Consider the following 21527-nt stretch of genomic DNA (forward strand, 5'->3'; position numbering starts at 1 on the left):
GATATGACCTGTGCTACCACTGAACCCCCATATTAAGTAATATTTCCACAAACGGGGTAGAAATACACTTTTAAAAAGGAAGAAATAGGTGTTATACCGGCCTATCCAACCCTTAAATTAATTTATATATAAACCTTTTGCTTAGTTGCCTTTTACAGAGATACAAAATTTTTATACAGTTTCCCCTTGAACAACATAGGGGGCGCCGACCCTTCGTTCATCAAAAATCCTCCCTAGGTATCCAAGGTTTCATTCCTCCGTGTCCTCAGATTCAACCAACCATAGTCATGGAGTACTATAGTATTCACTATTGAAGAAAACAAGTATAAGGGGACCTCCACAGTTCAAACCTGCATTGTTCAGGGGTCAACTGTATTTATAATTTTGCTGTGGTCTGCATGTTTGTGTCCCTACCAAATTCCTAAGCAGCAGATGGTATTAGGAAGTGGGGCCTTTGGGAGGTGATTAGGTCACGAGGGTGGAGCCTTCATAAATGAGATTAGTGCCCTTATAAAAGAGACCTCAGAGAGCCAGCTCACCCCTTCCACCACATGAGGAAGCAGAGAGAAGTCTGCAGCCTGGAAGAGGACCCCCACCCAGCCAAGACAATTTTTTATATATATATATATATATATATATATATATATTCCACCGTACATGGGCCCCTCACCGCTGCGGCCTCTCCCGTTGCGGAGCACAGGCTCTGGACGCGCAGGCCCAGCGGCCATGGCCCACGGGCCCAGCCGCTCCGCGGCACGTGGGAGCCTCCCGGACCGGGGCATGAACGCGCGTCCCCTGCATCGGCAGGCAGACTCTCAACCACTGCGCCACCAGGGAAGCCCCCTATATATTTTTTATAACTTGAAAAATATAACTATTACTTGAGTCAAATATTCTTTCTACAGAACTACTCTCCCCATTTTCTTTCAACAGTGATGATGGTTGCTGTATGAATCCTTTCTTGGTAACAGCCTATCAATTAAATTATCCAAGCTTTTCCCAGTGCCTTAACTTTACCCACATGGGTAGGCAAAGCCATTTACCCCCAAACATACTCATCCCTTCCATCCCTAAAAGTAACCAAAGTATCACCCAAAGATGAATAAATGGATGAAAAAAGAATCCTTTTTATCCAATTCTTCCTACAGAATACCTGGGTTCCAACACTCTATTCCCTCAATTAGGACACAATCTACGGAAGATGTGTGACTTAGAGCAGCGCTGCTCAAACCTGAATGTGCACACAGATCACCTGCAGACCTTGTGAAAATGCATATTCTGATCCAGTAGGTCTGGGGTGGGGCCTGAGATTATGCATTTCTAAGAGGCTTCTAACTGATGCTGATGCTTCAGGTCCAGAAACCAGACTTTGAGTGACAAAGTGGCAGAAGGCAGGCAGACAGGCCCTCGGGTGGTGGGGATGTGAAAGGAAGGAGCACAGACGACTGGCTGCAACCCAGGCCCCAGGGTTGGAAGGAAGGGTAGGAGAACAGGCCCGGTGGCGAGGCCTAGCTGAGTGAGACCTCGTGAAAGGGGTAGGAGGCAAAGCTGGAAATGTGGGAGATCGTGGGATTAAAGTGGTTTGAATTTCACAACTACGGGAAAGGGTAAAAAATTCAAAGCGAGAGAAAAACATGAGGTCAAAGTTGGAAGAACTCACAGAACTCTGAAACCCAGGCAACACATTTGCCAAAACTATAGTCAAGGAATGTAACACAGTGGCTCCCTTGGAAGTCTAGTGAAATCTGACTCAGACATGTCATCAAGTGCCAAACCAAGCCACAGCACGGTATTTAAGCTTCCCAGTGGCTTGAAGAGCTGGATCTGCTCTTGCAGCTTCACCTGAAACGCAGTACAAGTGAAATTTCACAAGAGTGGGAAAAGCGACCTAAAATGGGGCAGCGAGTAAAAACCCGTTCCACCTGCTAGCACCAAAGTGGCAGCCACAGCAGCATCTCTGCTGGGAGCGATGTGGGCTGAAGGCATATCAAAGAGGGACACCCACACACTGCTGCTGGCCCAGCCCGGATGAATTCGCCGAAACCGGACATGACACATCCCTCTTATATGGGACAAACTAGGTTTGGCTGCACAAAAAAACATAAAGCGTCCTACCCTGAAAATGTGATGAGCTGGGAGGAAAAAAACTACCCCCAAAAACTGGTAAGTTTTTTTGTTTTGGTTTGGTTTTTTTGCAGTAGGCAGGCCTCTCACCGCCGCATCCCCTCCCGTTGCGGAGCACAGGCTCCGGACGCGCAGGCCCAACGGCCATGGCCCACGGGCCCAGCCGCTCCGCGGCACGTGGGATCCTCCCGGACCGGGGCATGAACCCGCGTCCCCTGCGTCGGCAGGCGGACTCTCAACCACTGCGCCACCAGGGAAGCCGGGAAAGTTTTAAATTAAAAAAAAAAAAAATCAAAACTGTGTTTAAATATTTATGAGCAATTTTCTAATATTGCTATATGGCCTTTGTCTAACCATCCCCCCCCCCAATTTTTTTCTCCTATTACTATTACTGAGAATAAGCAGGAACCATGATTAACAGGGATGTGAGCCAGCAGGAGCCACTTCGGAAGGGCTGCACTCTAAGACACAGCTGGCTTGGAAGCTTGGCTTTGCCACTGACCACAGCTTGATTACCTGCGCAGGTCATCCAGCATCTTTGAGCCTCAGAATCCTTTTCTGTAATACAAGCTTAATAATGCCATCTACACAGGACTGTTGTGAAATAAGCAAAATGAGATCTATACAACTCCCTGCAGAAGGCCTAGCACATGACAGGAAGGTTGAAAGTCAGTCCCTCGATGTCTCAGTTCCTTCTTTGTGTGTGAGCATGCCCACGCTGATCACTAACCCCATGTGTCCCACGTTCCCGACTGAAGTCTCAGAGGCACAGAGACAGCCCTTAGCGGCAGCCCTCACCCTTCCCCACAGAAACGTCACATAATGAACATGCTCTGTGCCCTGCTGGCTCAAGGAGTGTCCTGTAACACGTGTCCGGGTCATCGGGCCATGAGTTTTTCGCTTCATTCCTAACTCTACAACATCCTCAACTGTGTTTTCCCTTAGTAACTCATCCTGTGTTTAATTTATACCACCTTATCATACTTCATGTATCTAGTATGCTGCCTCAAACGCTTTTGAAATTAAGAAGTCTAAACAGATTATGCAAAGCTTTCAGAACAAAGAGAAACAAAAAAGAGCTTGGAGACATAAGAATTAGGATAAAGTCTAGTTTCTGTTGTCCTGAAGACGATGCGATTCACAAAGTGCTAAAAGGAAAGAGATTTAAATGGATCCTGAATTCAAAAGAGTAAACTATACTTAACCAAATTAGCATATTTTAATACCTTAGCTAAATCTTCAATAAATTCTTCTTTATCTGATACTGGTGGCAAAATATCCTACTCAGCCTTGGTTGAGAAGTCACACCCACCCGAGTTCCAACACCATGTGCAGTTAAATCTGAGGAGGTGCTACTTCTAACTTTATTCTGAAGTACTTGTTCTCAACCTTGGCTGCACAGTGGAATCGCCTCGGGAGCTTTAAAAAATACCAATGCCTGGATCTCAGCCCCAGAGACACTGATGTAAAATTGGTTTACGACACAGCCTGGGAATGAAATTTTTCAAAAGCTCCCAGGTGATTCTACTGTGTAGCGAAGGCTGAGAAGCGCTGCTTTCCAGCTAAGCACTGAGATGTATTCATTCTTTCAATGAAATGCTGAGAGAAACATCTACCTCCCAAGCACATTTCCACACTGCAACTTAATCTAAAAAGGAAAAATAAATATATGACCCACAAATACTATCAAATAAAACGTATATTTCCAAATGCAAGAGATAACCAAATACATCTTTAAAATGCATGCAACACCCTCCAAGCATCTAAAGAATTCCTTAAATGATATGAGGGTAACCGCGTTAATTGAAAACACTTTTCAGAAAGTCGTCGTCAGGCTTGCACTTCCATAACATCAGCATCATTATGAAGGGTAACCTCATCAACATTCATAAGTAACCCAATACTGTAAGTAGCTGAATTTTTTTTTAAGAAAAAGAAAAAAAAAAAACCCATAAACTTCAATGATTTCAAATGTCAGCCAAGAATTGGAAGGAAAAGATGACAAAGCTCTCCTAAGAGCACTGTATTTTTTGGACTGTCATTTTCAATCATGAAAAATGTCATTGTGAGGGTTTTTTAATTACAAAAAATTAAATGCCACATATGCAGCAAACTTCTGCCTCTTTTAAAATAAGAGTACCAATAGGAAAAAACCTACTCAAGGAAGAGTTAAGTCACAGATTCTGACCTGTACTACTTATGAGTAAATCAACCAATGTCCCTCACCAGTTAGTTTTATAATCATTTTCATATGATTTGGTATCTGTCTATCCAAGTACAGCCCAGATGAAGACAGGATTAGAAATGGGGGAAGTCTAGATGTTTTGAAGACAGGGAAACACTTGTAAGAAATTAGGAAAAGGGAAACAAATTTTGTGATAGCCTTAATCAGTGTTTGTGGAGAAGTATTTAAAACTAGAGAGAGCAGTTGTAAAAGGTAAAGTATCAGGGGAGCTGGAGGTAGGTCTGGAAAATCCCTTGAAATCAGCAGAGAAATCACAATGGGTAAACATCTACTTCCGACAGAACAGAATGCCCATCCCAGGGCCTATCTGCTTGGTTATGAATGATGGTCATTCTGCAAAAACTGTTCCCCAAAACACTAAAGAATTTTGCTTGGAAATGAAAAAGTCGCCGCCATAGTTATTTTTCACCAAGAGAAAATAACTCTTTCCAAGGAGAGGAAAGAAAGCAAAGAGTAAAGGAGTGATGTGCAAAGTTCAATGGGGAAGAACCATTTTCTTTCAGAGTTGGCTGGAAAAGTTCTTCAGCAAACAGTAACAAGGATGCCTTATGGGTTCTGCAAGCTCTTAAGCTGGCCATCAGGAATCTGAATCAGACTCAGCTATCAACAACTGCTATCTGATCATTTAACTGTCCATGACTGGGTATACTGGGAAAAATAAAGTTGAAGACTTCGTTAAAAACAGAAACACGAAGCATCTTTCTTGTCAGCCAATTAATGCTGCTAGAAACCTCCAGGCCAGTTTTCAGCACTGCTGTTATTTTTGCCTTCATCACCAAAGGATAAGAGTGCGAGGTGAAACGTGTGTTTCTTTTTTGCGGCCTCCCGTGTCCCACGCCTGGGTATGATCTGCAGTCTGGGGTTCTGCCAGGGAACAGAGGCAGAAACCCCGCTGAACACTCTTCAGCCTTCTCCCTGTTTCCGAGTCCTTCTTTTTCAGAGTCAGCTTAATTAATTGTGGAAATATAATCAAACCAAAATAAGAAAGACAATAACATAGGAAAGAACAGAACCATCTGTCTCAACCCAAGCAATAACATTTTCCAGAAGTTTATGAGGATGGCAAAAGTGAAGTATTAAAAAAAAAAAAAAAAAAAGATGTAACTGAAGTTGTATTCATTCAATCTGGGAATGTTTTCCCCGTTTTCTCCTACTCTGAAAATGAGTATGTACTGGGTCTCTCTGTTACCCAGCACATATAAGTCCAGAAACCTGAGGGGCCTTGAAATGTTAATTTCTGTTTACATTTTGAAAAAAAAAAAAAGAGAGATGTTAAACATTTTAGCAAGCCATTTCTAACAAATGTATAAGAATACTTAAAAGTAAATTCAATTAGGATATTTAATTATTATCTGGATCTGCTATAACTTTTAAATTTAACGTTCCAAAAAGAAAATTATTTTTCTCCAGCCAAATTATACATATTCCTAAGCTAATGTAACTTTAGAGCTGTAAAAATAAGTTACTTTTGCATATGTGATATTCTCTAATTTCTTAAAAATGGTACGTCCTGGGCTTCCCTGGTGGCGCAGTGGTTGAGAGTCCGCCTGCCGATGCAGGGGACACGGGTTCATGCCCCGGTCCGGGAAGATCCCACATGCCGCAGAGCGGCTGGGCCCGTGAGCCACGGCCGCTGAGCCTGCGCGTTCGGAGCCTGTGCTCCGCAATGGGAGAGGCCACAGCAGTGAGAGGCCCGCATACCGCATAAAACAAAACAAAACAAAACAAAACAAAACAAAATGGTACGTCCTCAAATTATCCAAAAGTTTCTCATTTCTAATTCTGCCCTCAATTGGACTATACTTGGGTAAGCACAAACATCAAATCATATGAAAATAATTACAAAGCCAAGTGGCAAGGGACAAATGACACTATAAAATGTAATACTTGAGACTGAAATGCTCAAAATAGTACTACACTCAGTGAAGTAGGCTTATATTTTAACGCTATACCCTTGGAACAAAAGATTCTACAAGAAATAGCCAAATGCAATTTATTACCACATATCACAAGGGATGTGCTGGGATATGAATAATTAATTTACTAATTAGAAAGTTCTTTAGTTCAAAAAGAATGGAAAGTACTTTCACTGACACAACAGAGAAAACACATACATTATAGCTTCCAGCTTTTTAAGCTGATGTCCTCAAACTGGTATAAATTTTTTTCTATAATAAACAAGATTTGCGAAAGTATTAACACAATTACAGAGATTGGGTTAAAATGCACCAGAAGAAATTTTCTTCTTCATTTTTTAAAATCTCAATTAAAAGGGAAAAAACGCCTTCTGACTAGAGGAACTGCTTAGAGGTCCCCAAATACTATATAATTTAATTTTAAAAGGAAGAGAGAAGCCTGTGTCAGATAATAGGAGATAACTATTCTCTCAAATGACCATTGGGCAAAGTCAATATCTAGAGCTTTATTCTCCAAAATAACCTACAAATCATAGCTAATTCATTCCTCTAAAGAAATGGAAGGAAAGTATGGAAGGAGTGAGGGGGAAAAGGTAAAGGGTCAGGGGTAGAGAAAGGGGAGTACAGAGGGAACTGCAGATCAAGAGAAAAGCAAAATAATTAATAAAATAGGGACTTCCCTAGGGGTGCAGTGGTTAAGAATCCACCTGCCAATGCAGATGACACAGGTTCGGGCCCTGGGCTGGGAAGATCCCACATGTTGCGGAGCAACTAAGCCCATGTGCCACAACTACTGATCCTGCACTCTAGAGCCTGTGAGCTACAACTACTGAGCCCACGTGCCACAGCTACTGAAGTCCACGTGCCTAGAGTCTGTGCTCCACAACAAGAAAAGCCACTGCAATCAGAAGCCTGCGCCGGGCGGCGGGAGAAGAAAGAAAGAAATTTATTAAAAAATAAATATATAAATAAAATAGCACTATAGCAGAAAGCAAAATGAGCAGGGCTTCGTTCTGAGCAATGTAAGCACGATTTACTTACAAATACTGGCAGTGAGAGCAAAATATCTTTATAAGATGATACAGGAAGAGAAGGGCAAATGCTAGAGTTGTTCTATTTCAAGACTGAGAAATTTTTTCATTATGTACATAGGAGAAACAGATGGCCCTCTGTGTACCCAAATCTACGAATTTATGGTGAATTTTTACCGTTACACCACAACACTGGAGTGACTTGACGCTATCCTGAATTATAAAGCATCCTGAATTATAAAGCATAATTTGCTAGTAATTAGTGTTTCTATTTAAATGATTTTAAAAGGGGATTTCATTAAAAGAATTAATTTTTAAATACACAGAATCATAGAACTTTTGGTGGTGAAAATAAATTTTTGCCTTCGAGTATACTTCCTTATTGAACAAATGAGGAGACTGTGCACCAGAAGTGAAAGTGATTCATCCCAAGTCCAGGACCCAAGTGGAGAATGCAGGCCCTCTGACCCAGGAAGCAATCTTCCCTCTACCACAAATTGCAGCATTCATCACTGGTGCATAGGTGTTTTTTAAGAAATAAGCACTTTGTCCAAGTCCAGGGCCATGGTTTTTCCTACACCTAAAGCGTTCCTGCCCCTAAGAATTAAACTGTAAGATTTGATAGCACTGATGTAAATTAAAGAATGAGAAAATGGTACTGAGTTTTCTGTGACTCAGTACCAAGGACAGACTAAAAATATGAGAATTCTAGTCTAGAGAAAAAAAATTGAGAAGGATATGATTAAAATCTAAAAATCATAAAGTCAAGTAAGATGATGACCCAAAATGGTCAACAATCCCTGGGTAGAACTAAAGGAGAGTGTGCCCTGAAGGCTGAAAAAAGTGGGATTTAGGATAAATAAAAGGAAGGACTGTGTCACATTTATGGAATTCACTGTCACCTGGTTTAACAGAGACTGAAAAACATAGATGACTTCAGAAAAGTCATCTGACCATGGAATAAATTCTCCATCCACGTAATAAATTTTAACGGAAGCCAAGTGTGCCCTCGAGTAGCATCCCTAACCTTTGAGGTTGACCACAAACCAGAGAACCAAGGCCTTTCAAGAAACCTCAAGGCCATCTTCAACAAGAATATACTAGTCTGCATGACGGTGGGTCAGACCCACTTAGCAAGCCTTAGGTTCCTACTGGAAAGCAAGAACTTCCTCAATGGAGTACACATTAGAGAATCTATCGATCTGCTAACCCATTTCTAGACAAATAAAGAGGAAATCTGCAGAAAGATATTCCTAGCTCAAACATCTCACCAACCCAGTACCAAAATGAAGAGACTCACTGGCCAGTCCCTGGGCTCCACAACTAAAAAGACCCCTCTTTGTTTTCCCACCATCTAGCTCAGTGCCTACCATCTAGCAGGGTTTTAATAACTATGGAGTGAACAAATTCTGCTCTAAAACTATATCTCCCAGAGGGTGTTAAGCTAATTATAATTAGTCATTTTTAACACTGTGGGATTAACAAAATATGGGGTTAACAACAAACATGGGATTAACAACTCTCAGAAATTATCAAAGTATCTAGGTTGGGATGGTTAAGAATATAGAACAGACCAGTAAAACCCCTTGGCTCCTGGAAAATTAACCACCAAGATCATCAAACCTAGCAAGATTAGGATGTATAAGCCAAAGTCAAAAACACATAAGAAAATGCAAAACAATGCATAGAAAAATAATTAGTTTAGACTGAGTAGGTTAAATGCTACTCATGTGATGCCAAGGAAAACATTTACTCTAGGGTGTTCTAATCTAATTGTTAAAATGAAATGAATTTTTAGTGAGCGTATACCTTTGTCCTCTCATGTATATACCCCAAACTCATCCTTTTTACGGGCCTAAGCACAATGGAGAAACTCAAGTATTTACCAAATAAATTAGGATCTCTGAGGATATTACAGTACTTATTTCAACAGCATAAATTTTATTTAAATTACCAATTGTTTAGCACCAGTGATCTCACCGAACATTTCTTTTCCTCCCTTCATTCTCAGAGAAGAAGACACCGTGATTATTACTTTGCTTCAGAAATCATGATACTTCAATTAAAAAATAAATTTAAAAAAATGAAAAGAAATCATGACCACTCGAATCTTCTTCAGTCAAACCTTGAACAAACTCTATGACCATGGAAAACTCGGACAGCCTCCATCACATAAAGAAGCAGAGTCCAGGGCCAGTTTTCCAAAACTGTTCTCTGCCATCATACCCAACCTCCATGGGTAAATCCCACCTATGGGAGTCAGGGCAGCGGGGTAGGGACAGGGCAGACAGTAGGGGTGGGAGGTGAGAGTTTCAACAGGGGAGGCAGCTGTTCCTGTAGCCAGCAAACAGTTGATAACTGTGACTTCTATAACATAACACTCCCACAAGATAAGGATTCCAGCGGCCATTGTTTCTTATAAGGACAATGGTTTCCAGTCAACACAGGGCACAGTTTGTGAAATGACACAAGGCACTGACCTGTATATAATACACACACACACAGAATTAAAGGATTATTAGGATACCGGATGTCCAAACACTGCCAAAATGTGAACCCACAGAGATAATAAAAGCGCGAGCAGCAGCAGGATTAGAAATCGAAAAGGATTACAGCAACTTTGCGCCACACAATCATGTGCCGATAGCTGGGCTACAGAAGCCTGACAACTTTAGGCAGCCTATACTGTAAATTCCATTTCTTTTTGTTTGCAAAGGACCTGGGAGTTTTGTGTCCTAAACAACCAGAGCCATTCTCCCCATCCCTAGAAATAGCAAGACATCGAAAGGTCAAAGGTTCAAAATTAAGGAAAGATCAGAGCAACAAATCAATACATCTTTTAAAATGAAAAACAGATAATTATGCACATACACTATACTCCATTAACACAACATGGGCATTGCTGGGACGGGGGTGCAGGGGGGAAGAACGAAAGAAATAAATTAACTGCTAATAAGCAAACTTGTAAATCTTAAGACCTCAGATTAATGGAGCCAAGCACAAAGCCATAAATGCACCAGTCCTCACAGTGACAGCTCTGGCTAAATTACGAGTGACTCCAAATGACACAGCTATGGTACCTGGTGCCGGGGTAATAGAGAAAATGGCCCGGAATGACAGTCTCTCCCTCATGCCTCCACTAGGACCCTTACACAGCTATCATCGCTGGCAGCCGATTGCTGGTAAGAAGTCAGCAAGGGGAAAACACGGAAGCTTTGGGCAACTGACAGCTTGGTAGGAACCAGAGACCAAAGCATCAGCCCAGCAGGCTGCTTTCAGAGCTGTCAGATACAAGTACACACAAGCCTTACACATATTCTGTATAAATATTCTGCTGGTGGTAAAAAGATGGCTGTGAGACCTCCAACAGAACACCACGATCAAATACAACTGTCATGGGCAAAGTTGTCATGGCCAAGAGTGCTATTTCCAAATAGGGCATAAGTATAAATGTATACTCCAAGGTTTTTTAAAAATTAATCTGTACTTTGTATAGCCACAGAACCAGAGGACTCCTAATGAGATCTTAGAGATCTTGGGATTCAGCTCTTTTTAAATCGTGCAGAGCCGTTAGGTAACTTGACAAAAACTGAAAAACAAGTTAGTGGCGAAAGCAGGACACAGCTCTCTCCACAGTTTGTTTAAAGCTTTTTCCACTCCGGAAAGTGATCTTGAAAACTGGTCCGATGACAAAGGCACAATTTTATTGGTCACCGTGATAACAAGCAACAGAAGTATGCAGTAATAATTTCAGTAAGAGCAAAGCACAGCTGAAATTTCAAAGACAGTAAAAGCCTTAAATGTATGCAAAAAAAAAAAAAAGTTTTTTTTTTTTTGGAAATTAACATTAAGTTGTGGAAGCCCTTCCTTTAATCTGAGTTTTAGAAGGCAATCTGCTGCTTCAATCCCAGTGAAAACTATGCCTTGTGTAGTCTAATTTGAAATGTAAGACCAAATAGATCTGGAAAAGTACAGCTTTATCCTAGTACTTAATTTATACTATAGCTGTGTACTGTAATTATGCCTGAAGTAAAAGCTATATTCTGAGTAAAGACAAAAAAGCTCTTGTTAATGACATTCCATTCCCCCAATGTAGGCTTTAACAAAAGGCTTCTTCATCGGGAGCCAACTGTCATTACACTTTGTAGCGTGTATTGAGCTATTGGACTAATATTTGTCCTGGGATTAGTGCTGGGATAACCAATCAGTTAACTCCTCCACTGCAGTATTCTATTATCCTCAAATAAATGACCAAAAGGAAAAAAAAGAAAATTGGCAGGCGGATCGACAACTATATTTATGAGATTAAACTCTCAAACCCTTCACAGTTTGCTGGGCAACTAATAACCATTTGCCAAGCTCTTCATTTAATAATGAGTCAGCTAAGCCTAAAGCAAATGTTCCTTCAACCAACCAATGGTACTACAGTCATATCCACACCGACAAGCTCCAGTTATTTATGTAATGTACTTTATTTAGAAGAAGTACAAGTTGCCCTGTACAAAAAATAAACTCCTGTCATTAGCCAATAAGAATGCAAGCTACCCAGCAGTATTTTGAACAACTGAAATTTATAGGAGATTTTGTAATTTATGAAAGCCAAAATGACCAGCAAATTGTTTAGGGAGTAAGTCCTAGTTGCATCAGGATTCAAGACTGAGGACCAGAAGCTCACCATCTAACTCTGCACTCAGTATCACATTACCTTAGGTCATCTGAGTCTCTGCACTCAGTATCACATGACCTTAGGTCATCTGAGTCTATTCCCTCATTTCATAAAAAAGAGTGTTAACACTGAGGCCCTCCCCACCTGGGGATTATGAGGACTGAGCAAAATTCTGTTTGTCAAAGCAAAGTAAGCTGTATATTACACAACACAATCATAAGGGGAAAAAAAGCCATGGGGGCTGCTTTCCAAGAAATAAGTGTGTCCGAACAGGAGAAAACACCAAGTTGCCTCTGCTCTCTGCTCTCCTGCTTCTCCGGCCCATCTCTATGTATCCATGAGTTAAGAAAAGCAACGAGCAGTATCCCCTTCACTTTTACTTACTAATAGTTCATCCATGCTGGTCTGGCATTTTTCCAAGTTGATCCGCTTTATTGCTACACGTTCTTGCCTGGGTTTACATAGAGCAGCCTGCACCACAGCTGTAGCGCCACTGCCTGAAACGAAATAAAAACAACATCAGCTATCAAGTGGCACGCTGTCTGGTTACTATCTGTGACCCCCTTCACAAATTAATATCTATTTTTTTAAGTTTCTACTCAAAGTATTCAAAACATTATCATTTGACATCTTTTTAAAGAGTTTCTTAAGTCCGAAAATAATTCTATGAAGGAGAAAAAGGAAAAACTGCATGTTTCTAGAGAATACAAAGACAGTACCTGCACTTCAGAGGCTTAACAATCCAGGAAGGTGACCCACATCAAAAGAGCCCATTGCAGGGGCTTCCCTGGTGGCGCAGTGGTTGAGAGTCCGCCTGCCGATGCAGGGGACGCGGGTTCCTGCCCCGGTCTGGGAGGATCCCACATGCCGCAGAGCGGCTGGGTCCGTGAGCCATGGCCGCTGAGCCTGTGCGTCCGGAGCCTGTGCTCCGCGGCGGGAGAGGCCACAACAGTGAGAGGCCCGCGTACCACAAAAAAAAAAAAAAAAAAAAAAAAAGAGCCCATTGCATATGGGAACATATGTATATGTATAACTGACTCACTTTGTTATAAAGCAGAAACTAACACACCATTGTAAAGCAAGTATACCCCAATAAAGGTGTAAAAAAAAAAAAAAAAAGAGCCCATTGCAATACAGGGTGTTCACTGCTGCCCAGAACAAAGGCTGAGAAAGTGATGGGTCTCATGTCACAAGAATAAGAGAGGGCTTCCCTGGTGGAGCAGTGGTTAAGAATCCGCCTGCCAATGCAGGGGACACGGGTTCGAGCCCTGGTCCGGGAAGATCCCACATGCCATGGAGCAACTAAGCCCGTGCGCCACAACCACTGAGCCTGCGCTCTGGAACCCTCAAGCCACAACTACTGAAGCCTGTGCTCCTAGAGCCCGTGCTCCGCAACAGAAACCACTGCAATGAGAAGCCCGCTCACCGCAACTAGAGCAAGCCCGAGCACAGCAACGAAGACCCAATGCTGCCAAAAATAATTAATTAATTAATTAATTTTTTAAAAAAAGAATAAGAGACATAAGCATCTAAGCACACCCCTGCGTGGACGCCATTACCATCGTCTCATGCTGATGCCTTCCCATTTCAGTGCCTTTACAGTAGTATCTCAAGCTCTTCTCCCCCTTCAGCCCAAACCAAACCACTCCAGCCTGAGCTACTTCAGGGCTTCCGTGAGATGCTGTGACAACTTATCTACTCTGAGCACTCTGTGAGCTCATGTCTTCCAATTTTGCTCTACAATTAGAAGAACAGGAATCAACCTGAGTATTCTCATGCTGAAAGCAGGACTCTTCAAGGATACCAAGCAAAATGATGCAAATGTGTAATTACAAAAGCTCTCAGCATTCATATGCGTTTCCCATTTCTAAGGTTTCATGATCATTAGCTAATGCACTCAAATTCCTAAGAGGCAGAGTCGTGTCAGCATCCATATTTTATAAGAGCAAACTGCAGACGTGTAATGATTTGTGGCAGAGAACAAAGAGCTCCTAATCGGATTTGTATTCCGTAGGGGCAAAAAGACCTCCAGGTTAAGGCATCTCAATTCTGCAAAGAATACCAAAAATCTCATTCTCATCACATAAATCCTCTCCCTGCAAGACTGCCAAGGAGAGAAACAGCCTGTACTCGGGACTGTGCAAAAGGGGGCAGATGTGACCGTCCACTTTTCTCCTTCAAGTTTTTCTTTGGGTACTCTTTCCCAAATGAGTCATTGAATCTCGTCCAAAGGGCAGGAGGGAGGATCTTTTGTCAATAAGGAGGGGAGACCAGTTTTAGATTTCCTGACACACGTGAGAGAAAGGCACGACACTTCTTGTGCAAATCAAGGCTTTCCCACCCCAAAGAAGCACCTGAATGGGTGTGTTTAAGCACTGAAGTTCTGCCCTGTGGTCTCACCATCAGCTCTGGCCCCCTGATCTATGACCCGAGCAGGTCGCCCTAATGCTCCAAAGACAGGTCTCCAAGTTCACGGCTTCTGTTCCAGGAAGTCCCACCTGTGTTCACTGGGGAAGAAACTCCACAGATACTGACCACCCACTATATAGTCGGCATTTTCCTCGCATAATTCTTGTTACAAGCCTGTGCAGTTTTTCTTATTAGCCTCATTCTATATGTGAGAACACTGGGACTCGGAAAACTTGCCCACACAGTTAACAAGTACCTGAGCCGGGATCTGAGTCAAGTCTGCAGGACTCTAACGTCCATGGTATTTTCCTACCTCCCACAAGTCAGAAGCGCACCTCTCCCTTTCCTTCCCTCTTTTGCCCTTCCTAGGAAAACATTTTCTGCCCCATATGGTTGAAGAAAAGAGAAACAACCTAGAGAACCTCACTCTCTCTAGAGCTCAGTGCAAGGAGCAAACGCCACTGTCACAGGTTGTTTAAAAGGGGCTGCCTGTCCCTAACCTCACTGCTTCTCCATCAGCTGTTACTCCAAGTCCCACTGGATCAACCTCACCGGCCCTGCAGATCGCAGCATGTTGGGCTCAATCCAGAATGCTCCAGATACCAGGGCCAAACACTACAAAGAGCCCTGCTGATAGCAGAGTGTATTTTCCAGTCAAGGTCTCCAGAACAAGAGACCATCACTGAAGGGAGCCACAGAGAAAGTGATAAGTAGCAAGTTAGCGCTGGGCCTGGTACCCAGCAGAGAAATCAACAAAAGTCTTTAACAAGCTGCTGATGGGAAGCTCAGCCCTACCTGTTGTAAATCGCCCCCCAATCCCACCCCTCCATCCTCCATCCACATCCCAGAACATTCTCACATTGGGAAAACTGCAAAACAGGAAAGAAGAAAACAAATTCCCAGAAACGGTAAAGTAAGTGTACATAACATGGGACTACCACGCCCAGTCAGTTAAGCCCTTGACTATACAAGCCTTCTGGTTTCCACAGACAAACGCAAGAATATGGACACAAAGAAGAATTCTAAAAAGGGGAAGGGATGTTGAGTTGGCTTTTGCACAGCAAAGGAAACCACTGACAAAAGGAAAAGACAGGGACTTCCCTGGTGGCTCAGTGATTAAGAATTCGCCTCCCAATGCAGGGGACGCAGCTTCGATCCCTGGTCAGAGAACTACATCGCACATGCATGCCACAACTAAGAGTTCACATGCTGCAACTAAGACCTGGCACAACCAAAAATCAATCAATCAATTAATTAAAAAATTAAAAATGGCAGAAGGGGAGAGACAGCACATGCAAAAGAGGGCCTCTGACTGTGGAGCTCCGGAGTTTGGAGCCATATGGCTGACAGAGTCTTGGTGCTCCAGCCGGGTGCCAGTCAGGCCTGAGACTCTGAGGTAGGAGAGCCGAGTTCAGGACACTGGTCCACCAGAGACCTCCCGGACCCACATAACATCAAACGGCAAAAGCTCTCCCAGAGATCTCAATCTCAACGCTAAGACCCAACTCCACTCAACGGCCAGCAAGCTACACTGCTAGACACCCTACGTCAAACCACTAGCAAGACAGGAACACAAACCCACCCATTAGCAGAGAGGCTGCCTAAAATTATAATAAGTTCACAGACACCCCAAAACACACCACCAGACGTGGTCCTGCCCACAGGAAGGACAAGATCCAGCCTCATCCACCAGAACACAGGCACCAGTCCCCTCCACCAGGAAGCCTACACCACCCACTGAACCAACCTTACCCACTTGGGGACAGACACCAAAAACAATGGGAACTACAAACCTGCAGCCTGCAACAAGGAGACCCCAAACAAAGTAAGATAAGCAAAATGAGAAGACAGAAACACACAGCAGATGAAGGAGCAAGGTAAAAACCCACCAGACCTAACAAATGAAGAGGAAATAGGCAGTCTACCTGAAAAAGAATTCAGAATAATGATAGTAAAGATGATCCAAAATCTTGGAAACAGGGCTTCCCTGGTGGCGCAGTGGTTGAGAGTCCGCCTGCCGAGGCAGGGGACACGGGTTCGTGTCCTGGTCCGGGAAGATCCCACATGCCGCGGAGCGGCTGGGCCCGTGAGCCACGGCCGCTGAGCCTGCTCGTCCGGAGCCTGTGCTCTGCAACGGGAGAGGCCACAACAGTGAGAGGCCCGCGGACCACAAAAAAAAAAAAAAAAAAAAATCTTGGAAACAGAAAGGAGAAAATACAAGAAACATTTAACAAGAACCTAGAAGAACTAAAGAGCAAACAACCAGTGATGAACAACACAATAAATGAAATTTAAAATTCTCTAGAAGGGATCAATAGCAGAAAAACTGAGGCAAAAGAACGGATAGGTGAGCTGGAAGATAAAATAGTGGAAATAACTGCTGCAGAGCAGAATAAAGAAAACGAATGAAAAGAATGCAGGACAGTATCAGAGACCTCTGGGACAACATTAAACGCACCAACATTCGAATTATAACGGGGGGTCCCAGAAGAAGAAGAGAGAAAGATAGGGACTGAGAAAATATTTGAAGAGATTACAGTTGAAAACTTCCCTAATGTGGGAAAGGAAATAGTCAATCAAGCCCAGGAAGCACAGAGGGTCCCATACAGGATAAATCCAATGAAAAACATGCCAAGACACATATTAATCAAATTTTCAAAAATTAAATACGAAGAAAAATATTAAAACCAGTAAGGAAAAAAAACAACAAATAACATACAAGGGAATTCCCATGAGGTCAACAGCTGATCTTTCAGCAGACACTCTGCAAGTCAGAAGGGAGTGGCTGGATATATTTAAAGTGATGAAAGAGAAGAACCTACAACCAAGGTTACTCCACCCAGCAAGGATCTCATTCAGATTCAATGGAGAAGTTAAAATCTTTACAGACAAGCAAAAGCTAACAGAATTCAGCACCACCAAACCAGCTTTAAAACAAACGCTAAAGGAACTTCTCTAGGCAGGAAACACAAGAGAAGCAAAAGACTTACAATAACAAACCCAAAACAATTAAGAAAATGGTAATAGGAACACAAATATGGAAAACTTCCTTAAATGAAAATGGACTACATGCTCCAACCAAAAGACATAGATTGGCTGAATGCATACAAAAACAAGACCCATATATATGCTGCCTACAAGAGACCCACTTCAGACCTAGGGACACACAGAGACTGAAAGTGAGGGTATGGAAAAAGATATTCCATGCAAATGGATATCAAAAGAAAGCTGGAGTAGCAATACTCATATGAGATAAAACAGACTTTAATATAAAGAATGTTACAGGGCTTCCGTGGTGGCGCAGTGGTTGAGAGTCCGCCTGCTGATGCAGGGGACACGGGTTCGTGCCCCAGTCCGGGAAGATCCCACTGGGCCCGTGAGCCATGGCCGCTGAGCCTGCGCGTCCGGAGCCTGTGCTCCGCAACGGGAGAGGCCACAACAGTGAGAGGCCCGCGTACCGCAAAAAAAAAAAAAAAAAAATCTACAAACAATAACTGCTGGAGAGGGTGTGGAGAAAAGGGAACCCTCTTGCACTGTTGGTGGGAATGTAAATTGATAAACCACTATGGAGAACAGTATGGAGGTTCCTTAAGAAACTGAAAATAGAACTACCATATGACCCAGCAATCCCACTACTGGGCATATACTCTGAGAAAACCATAATTCAAAAAGAGTCATGTACCACTATGTTCATTGCAGCACTATTTACTATAGCCAGGATATGGAAGCAACCTAAGTGTCCATGAACAGATGAATGGATAAAGAAGATGTGGCACATATATACAATGGAATATTACTCAGCCATGAAAAGAAACAAAATTGAGTTATTTGTAGTGAGGTGGATGGACCTAGAGACTGTCATACAGAGTGAAGTAAGTCAGAAAGAGAGAAACAAATACCGTATGCTAACACACATATGGAATCTAAAAAAAATTTTTTAAAAAAGGTTCTGAAGAACCTAGGGGCAGGACAGGAATAAAGACGCAGACATAGAGAATAGACTTGAGGACATGGGGAGGGGGACGGGTAAGCTGGGACAAAGTGAGAGAGTGGCATGGACATACATACACTACCAAATGTAAAATAGATAGCTAGTGGGAAGCAGCCACATAGCACAGGGAGATCAGCTCGGTGCTTTGTATCCACCTAGAGGGGTGGGATAGGGAGGGTGGGAGGGAGACGCAAGAGGGAGGAGATATGGGGATATATGTATATGTATAGCTGATTCACTTTGTTATACAGCAGAAACTAACCCACCATTTTAAAGCAATTATACTCCAATAAAAATGTTAAAGAAAGTAAAATGAAAAGACAACCTACTGAATGGAAGAAAATATTTGCAAATGATATGTCTAATAAGGGATTAATATCTAAAACATGTAAAGAGCTCATACAACTCAACTTCAAAAAACAAACTGATTAAAAAATGTGCAGAAGAACTGAATAGTCATTTTTCCAAAGAGGACATGCAGGTGGTCAACAGGCACATGAAAAGATGCACAACATTGCTAATCATCAAGGAAATGCAAATCGAAACCAAAATGAGATAACACCTCATACCTGTCAGAATGGTTATCATCAAAAAGAGCACAAATAACATATGTTGGTGAGGATGTGGAGAAAAGAGAACCCATGTACACTGTTGGTGGGAATATAAATTGGTGTAGCCACTGTGGAAAACAATATGGAGGTTTGTCAAAAAACTAAAAATAGAACTACCATATGACCCAGCAATTCCACTCCTGGTTATATATCCAAAAACAACAAACACACTAATATGAAAAGATGCAGGCACCCCAATGTTCATAGTAGCATTATTTGCAACTGCCGAGATATGGAAGCAACCTAAGTGTCCATCAACAGACGAATGGATAAAGAGGATATGATACATACCTACATACATACACATACACACACACACACACACACACACACACACACACACACACACAGGAATATTAGTCATAAAAAAGAATGAAGTTTTGCCATTCGCAGCTAGCAACGTGGATGGACTTGGAGGACCTTATGCTAAGTGAAATAAATCAGAGAAAGACGAATACTGTATGATATCACTTACATGTGGAATCTCAAAAATACAAGAGCTAGCAAATATATCACAAAAGAAGCAGACTCACAGTTAGAGAGAACAAGCTAGTGGTTACCAGTGGGGAGAGGAGGAGGGACAATAAAGGGGTGGAGGAGTGGGAGATACAATCTGTCGGGGTATAAGACAGGCTCAAGGGCTTCCCTGGTGGCGCAGTGGTTTCGAGTCCGCCTGCCGATGCAGGGGACACGGGTTCGTGCCCCGGTCCGGGAAGATCCCATGTGCCGCTGAGCGGCTGGGCCCATGAGCCATGGCCGCTGAGTCTGCACATCTGGAGCCTGTGCTCCGCAGCGGGAGAGGCCACAACAGTGAGAGGCCCGCGTACTGCAAAAAAAAAAAAAAAAGATAGGCTCAAGGATGTACTGTACAACATGGGGAGTATAGCCAATATTTTGTAGCAGCTGTAAGTAGAAAGTAATCTTTAAAAATTGTAAAAAAGTTTTTTTAATTTAAAAAATAATAATATATTTAAAAAAAATTTTTTAATTTAAAAGGGGGAGGGAGTGTTGGGGAAAGTCTTTTATTAGAGCCATACACCTAGAGGATTGTTACTGCTTTATAACTACAGCTGACTAAAGAACAACTGGCAGCTTCTCATCTCTAGAAAGAATAAATATGAAAGCTTTATGAGCTGAGGTGACTGTCACAGCATGAATGGGTTTAACCACCCATTGGACAATTTGGAACAGTCTATTTTGAATCCAAAGATTTCCTTCAACTGTTAAGAGAGATCAAGAACAACTTTAGAGGTGCAGGGAGCCTTAAAGACCATCAAGTCTAGCCCCTCACCATGTGGCTGAGGACAGGAAGGGAAGGGAGGCCAGCTCTCATCAGAAGCCAGATCAGCCAGCACCCTGACATGGACTTCCCGGCCTCCAAAACAGGGAGAAATAAATTCCTGCTGTTGAAGACACCCATTCTTAAGGTATTTTAAGGTATTTTATCATGGCAGCCCAAGCTGACTAATACAAAAAGCTTTCCTTGTCTGTTCTGAAGCCACTCTCCCACGGTCACCTATGCTAAATTATGCCATATAAGTTAGAAGTTCTCAAAAACTTCCTAATTAATTCCAACAGCAATAAGAGACAAGATACAACTGAAGGGCCTCTGGAAGGCCTCTGTAATTCTCAAGTCGTAGGTTAGTAAGACCCTTGAGAAGAAGGTTAGACAGGGATTCTATCCAACCCTGATACTGATTCCCTCTGTGACACTGGCCCTATTTCTACCTATACCTCCGTTTCCTTAATGGGCATAATAAAAGCTACCTGCAAGGCTTAATAACAATGAGTTTCACATCCCTGGAAAACATCGACTCAATACATGTTAGGCTCTATCTCTGGGACTCATTTCTCCATCTGTAACATGAAGGAGATGGACTATATCTGTAGTTTGTACTGGGGAAAAGAGAGAGGGCAAAGTGGCTCCAGGTCAGGACTAAGTTTCATTTTGCTCACCAGGAAGATCCAGTTGGTTTAAAAGGGGAGGAACAGGTGGGCTAAACTGGAAAACCAGAAGACTAAATGATTTCTAAGGCCTGATACAGCATGATGAGTTTAAGCGTCTAAGATATAAGAGAATAACCCAGAGAATTCAGGAACAGCTATGAATTAATATCCTATAGCTACATTTCTCGCTGAAAATGTACTTTGATATCTAGCCAAACAAAATGATTTTAAGAAGTCTTTGTTCATCCAGATTGCATGAGTTCATATCCTAGCCCTGCTACATACTAACTGCTTGTCCTTGGACAACCTTCTTAACATCTCCATGCCTCAGTTTCTTCCCTTGTAAGATGTCAGTAATAGCACCGAGTTCACAGGGCAGCCGTGAAGATCCAATGAGTTAATACACGGAAAGCCCTTGGAACCGTGCCTAGCACACAGGAAGTACTAATTAAATCTCAGCTAGAATTACTCCTCAGGGAAATCCCTCCAGGTCAGCTGGTGTCCTGTCAATTTGTCATGTTAACACCACATAGTATTTCATGGTGTTTGATGTACCACAATTTATTCAGCCCTTCTTTAATTGATGA

At 42.5% G+C, this 21527-nt stretch overlaps 1 protein-coding gene across 1 annotated transcript in view; it reads right to left on the reverse strand.

Annotated features, from left to right (window-relative positions):
• STK39 (serine/threonine kinase 39) overlaps positions 1 to 21527 on the reverse strand; it is a gene marked incomplete at its 3' end in the record, with an annotated part of 307961 nt that overhangs the window by 232686 nt on the left and 53748 nt on the right. Inside the window, exon 2 of the mRNA XM_082841363.1 lies at positions 12367 to 12475. Within this exon, the coding sequence (XP_082697489.1) occupies positions 12367 to 12475 (109 nt within the window). The remainder of the gene's footprint in view (positions 1 to 12366; positions 12476 to 21527) is intronic.

This window comes from Leucopleurus acutus, assembly GCF_964270905.1.
Source record: "Leucopleurus acutus genome assembly, chromosome: 6".
Classification (NCBI taxonomy): Eukaryota; Metazoa; Chordata; class Mammalia; order Artiodactyla; family Delphinidae; genus Leucopleurus; species Leucopleurus acutus.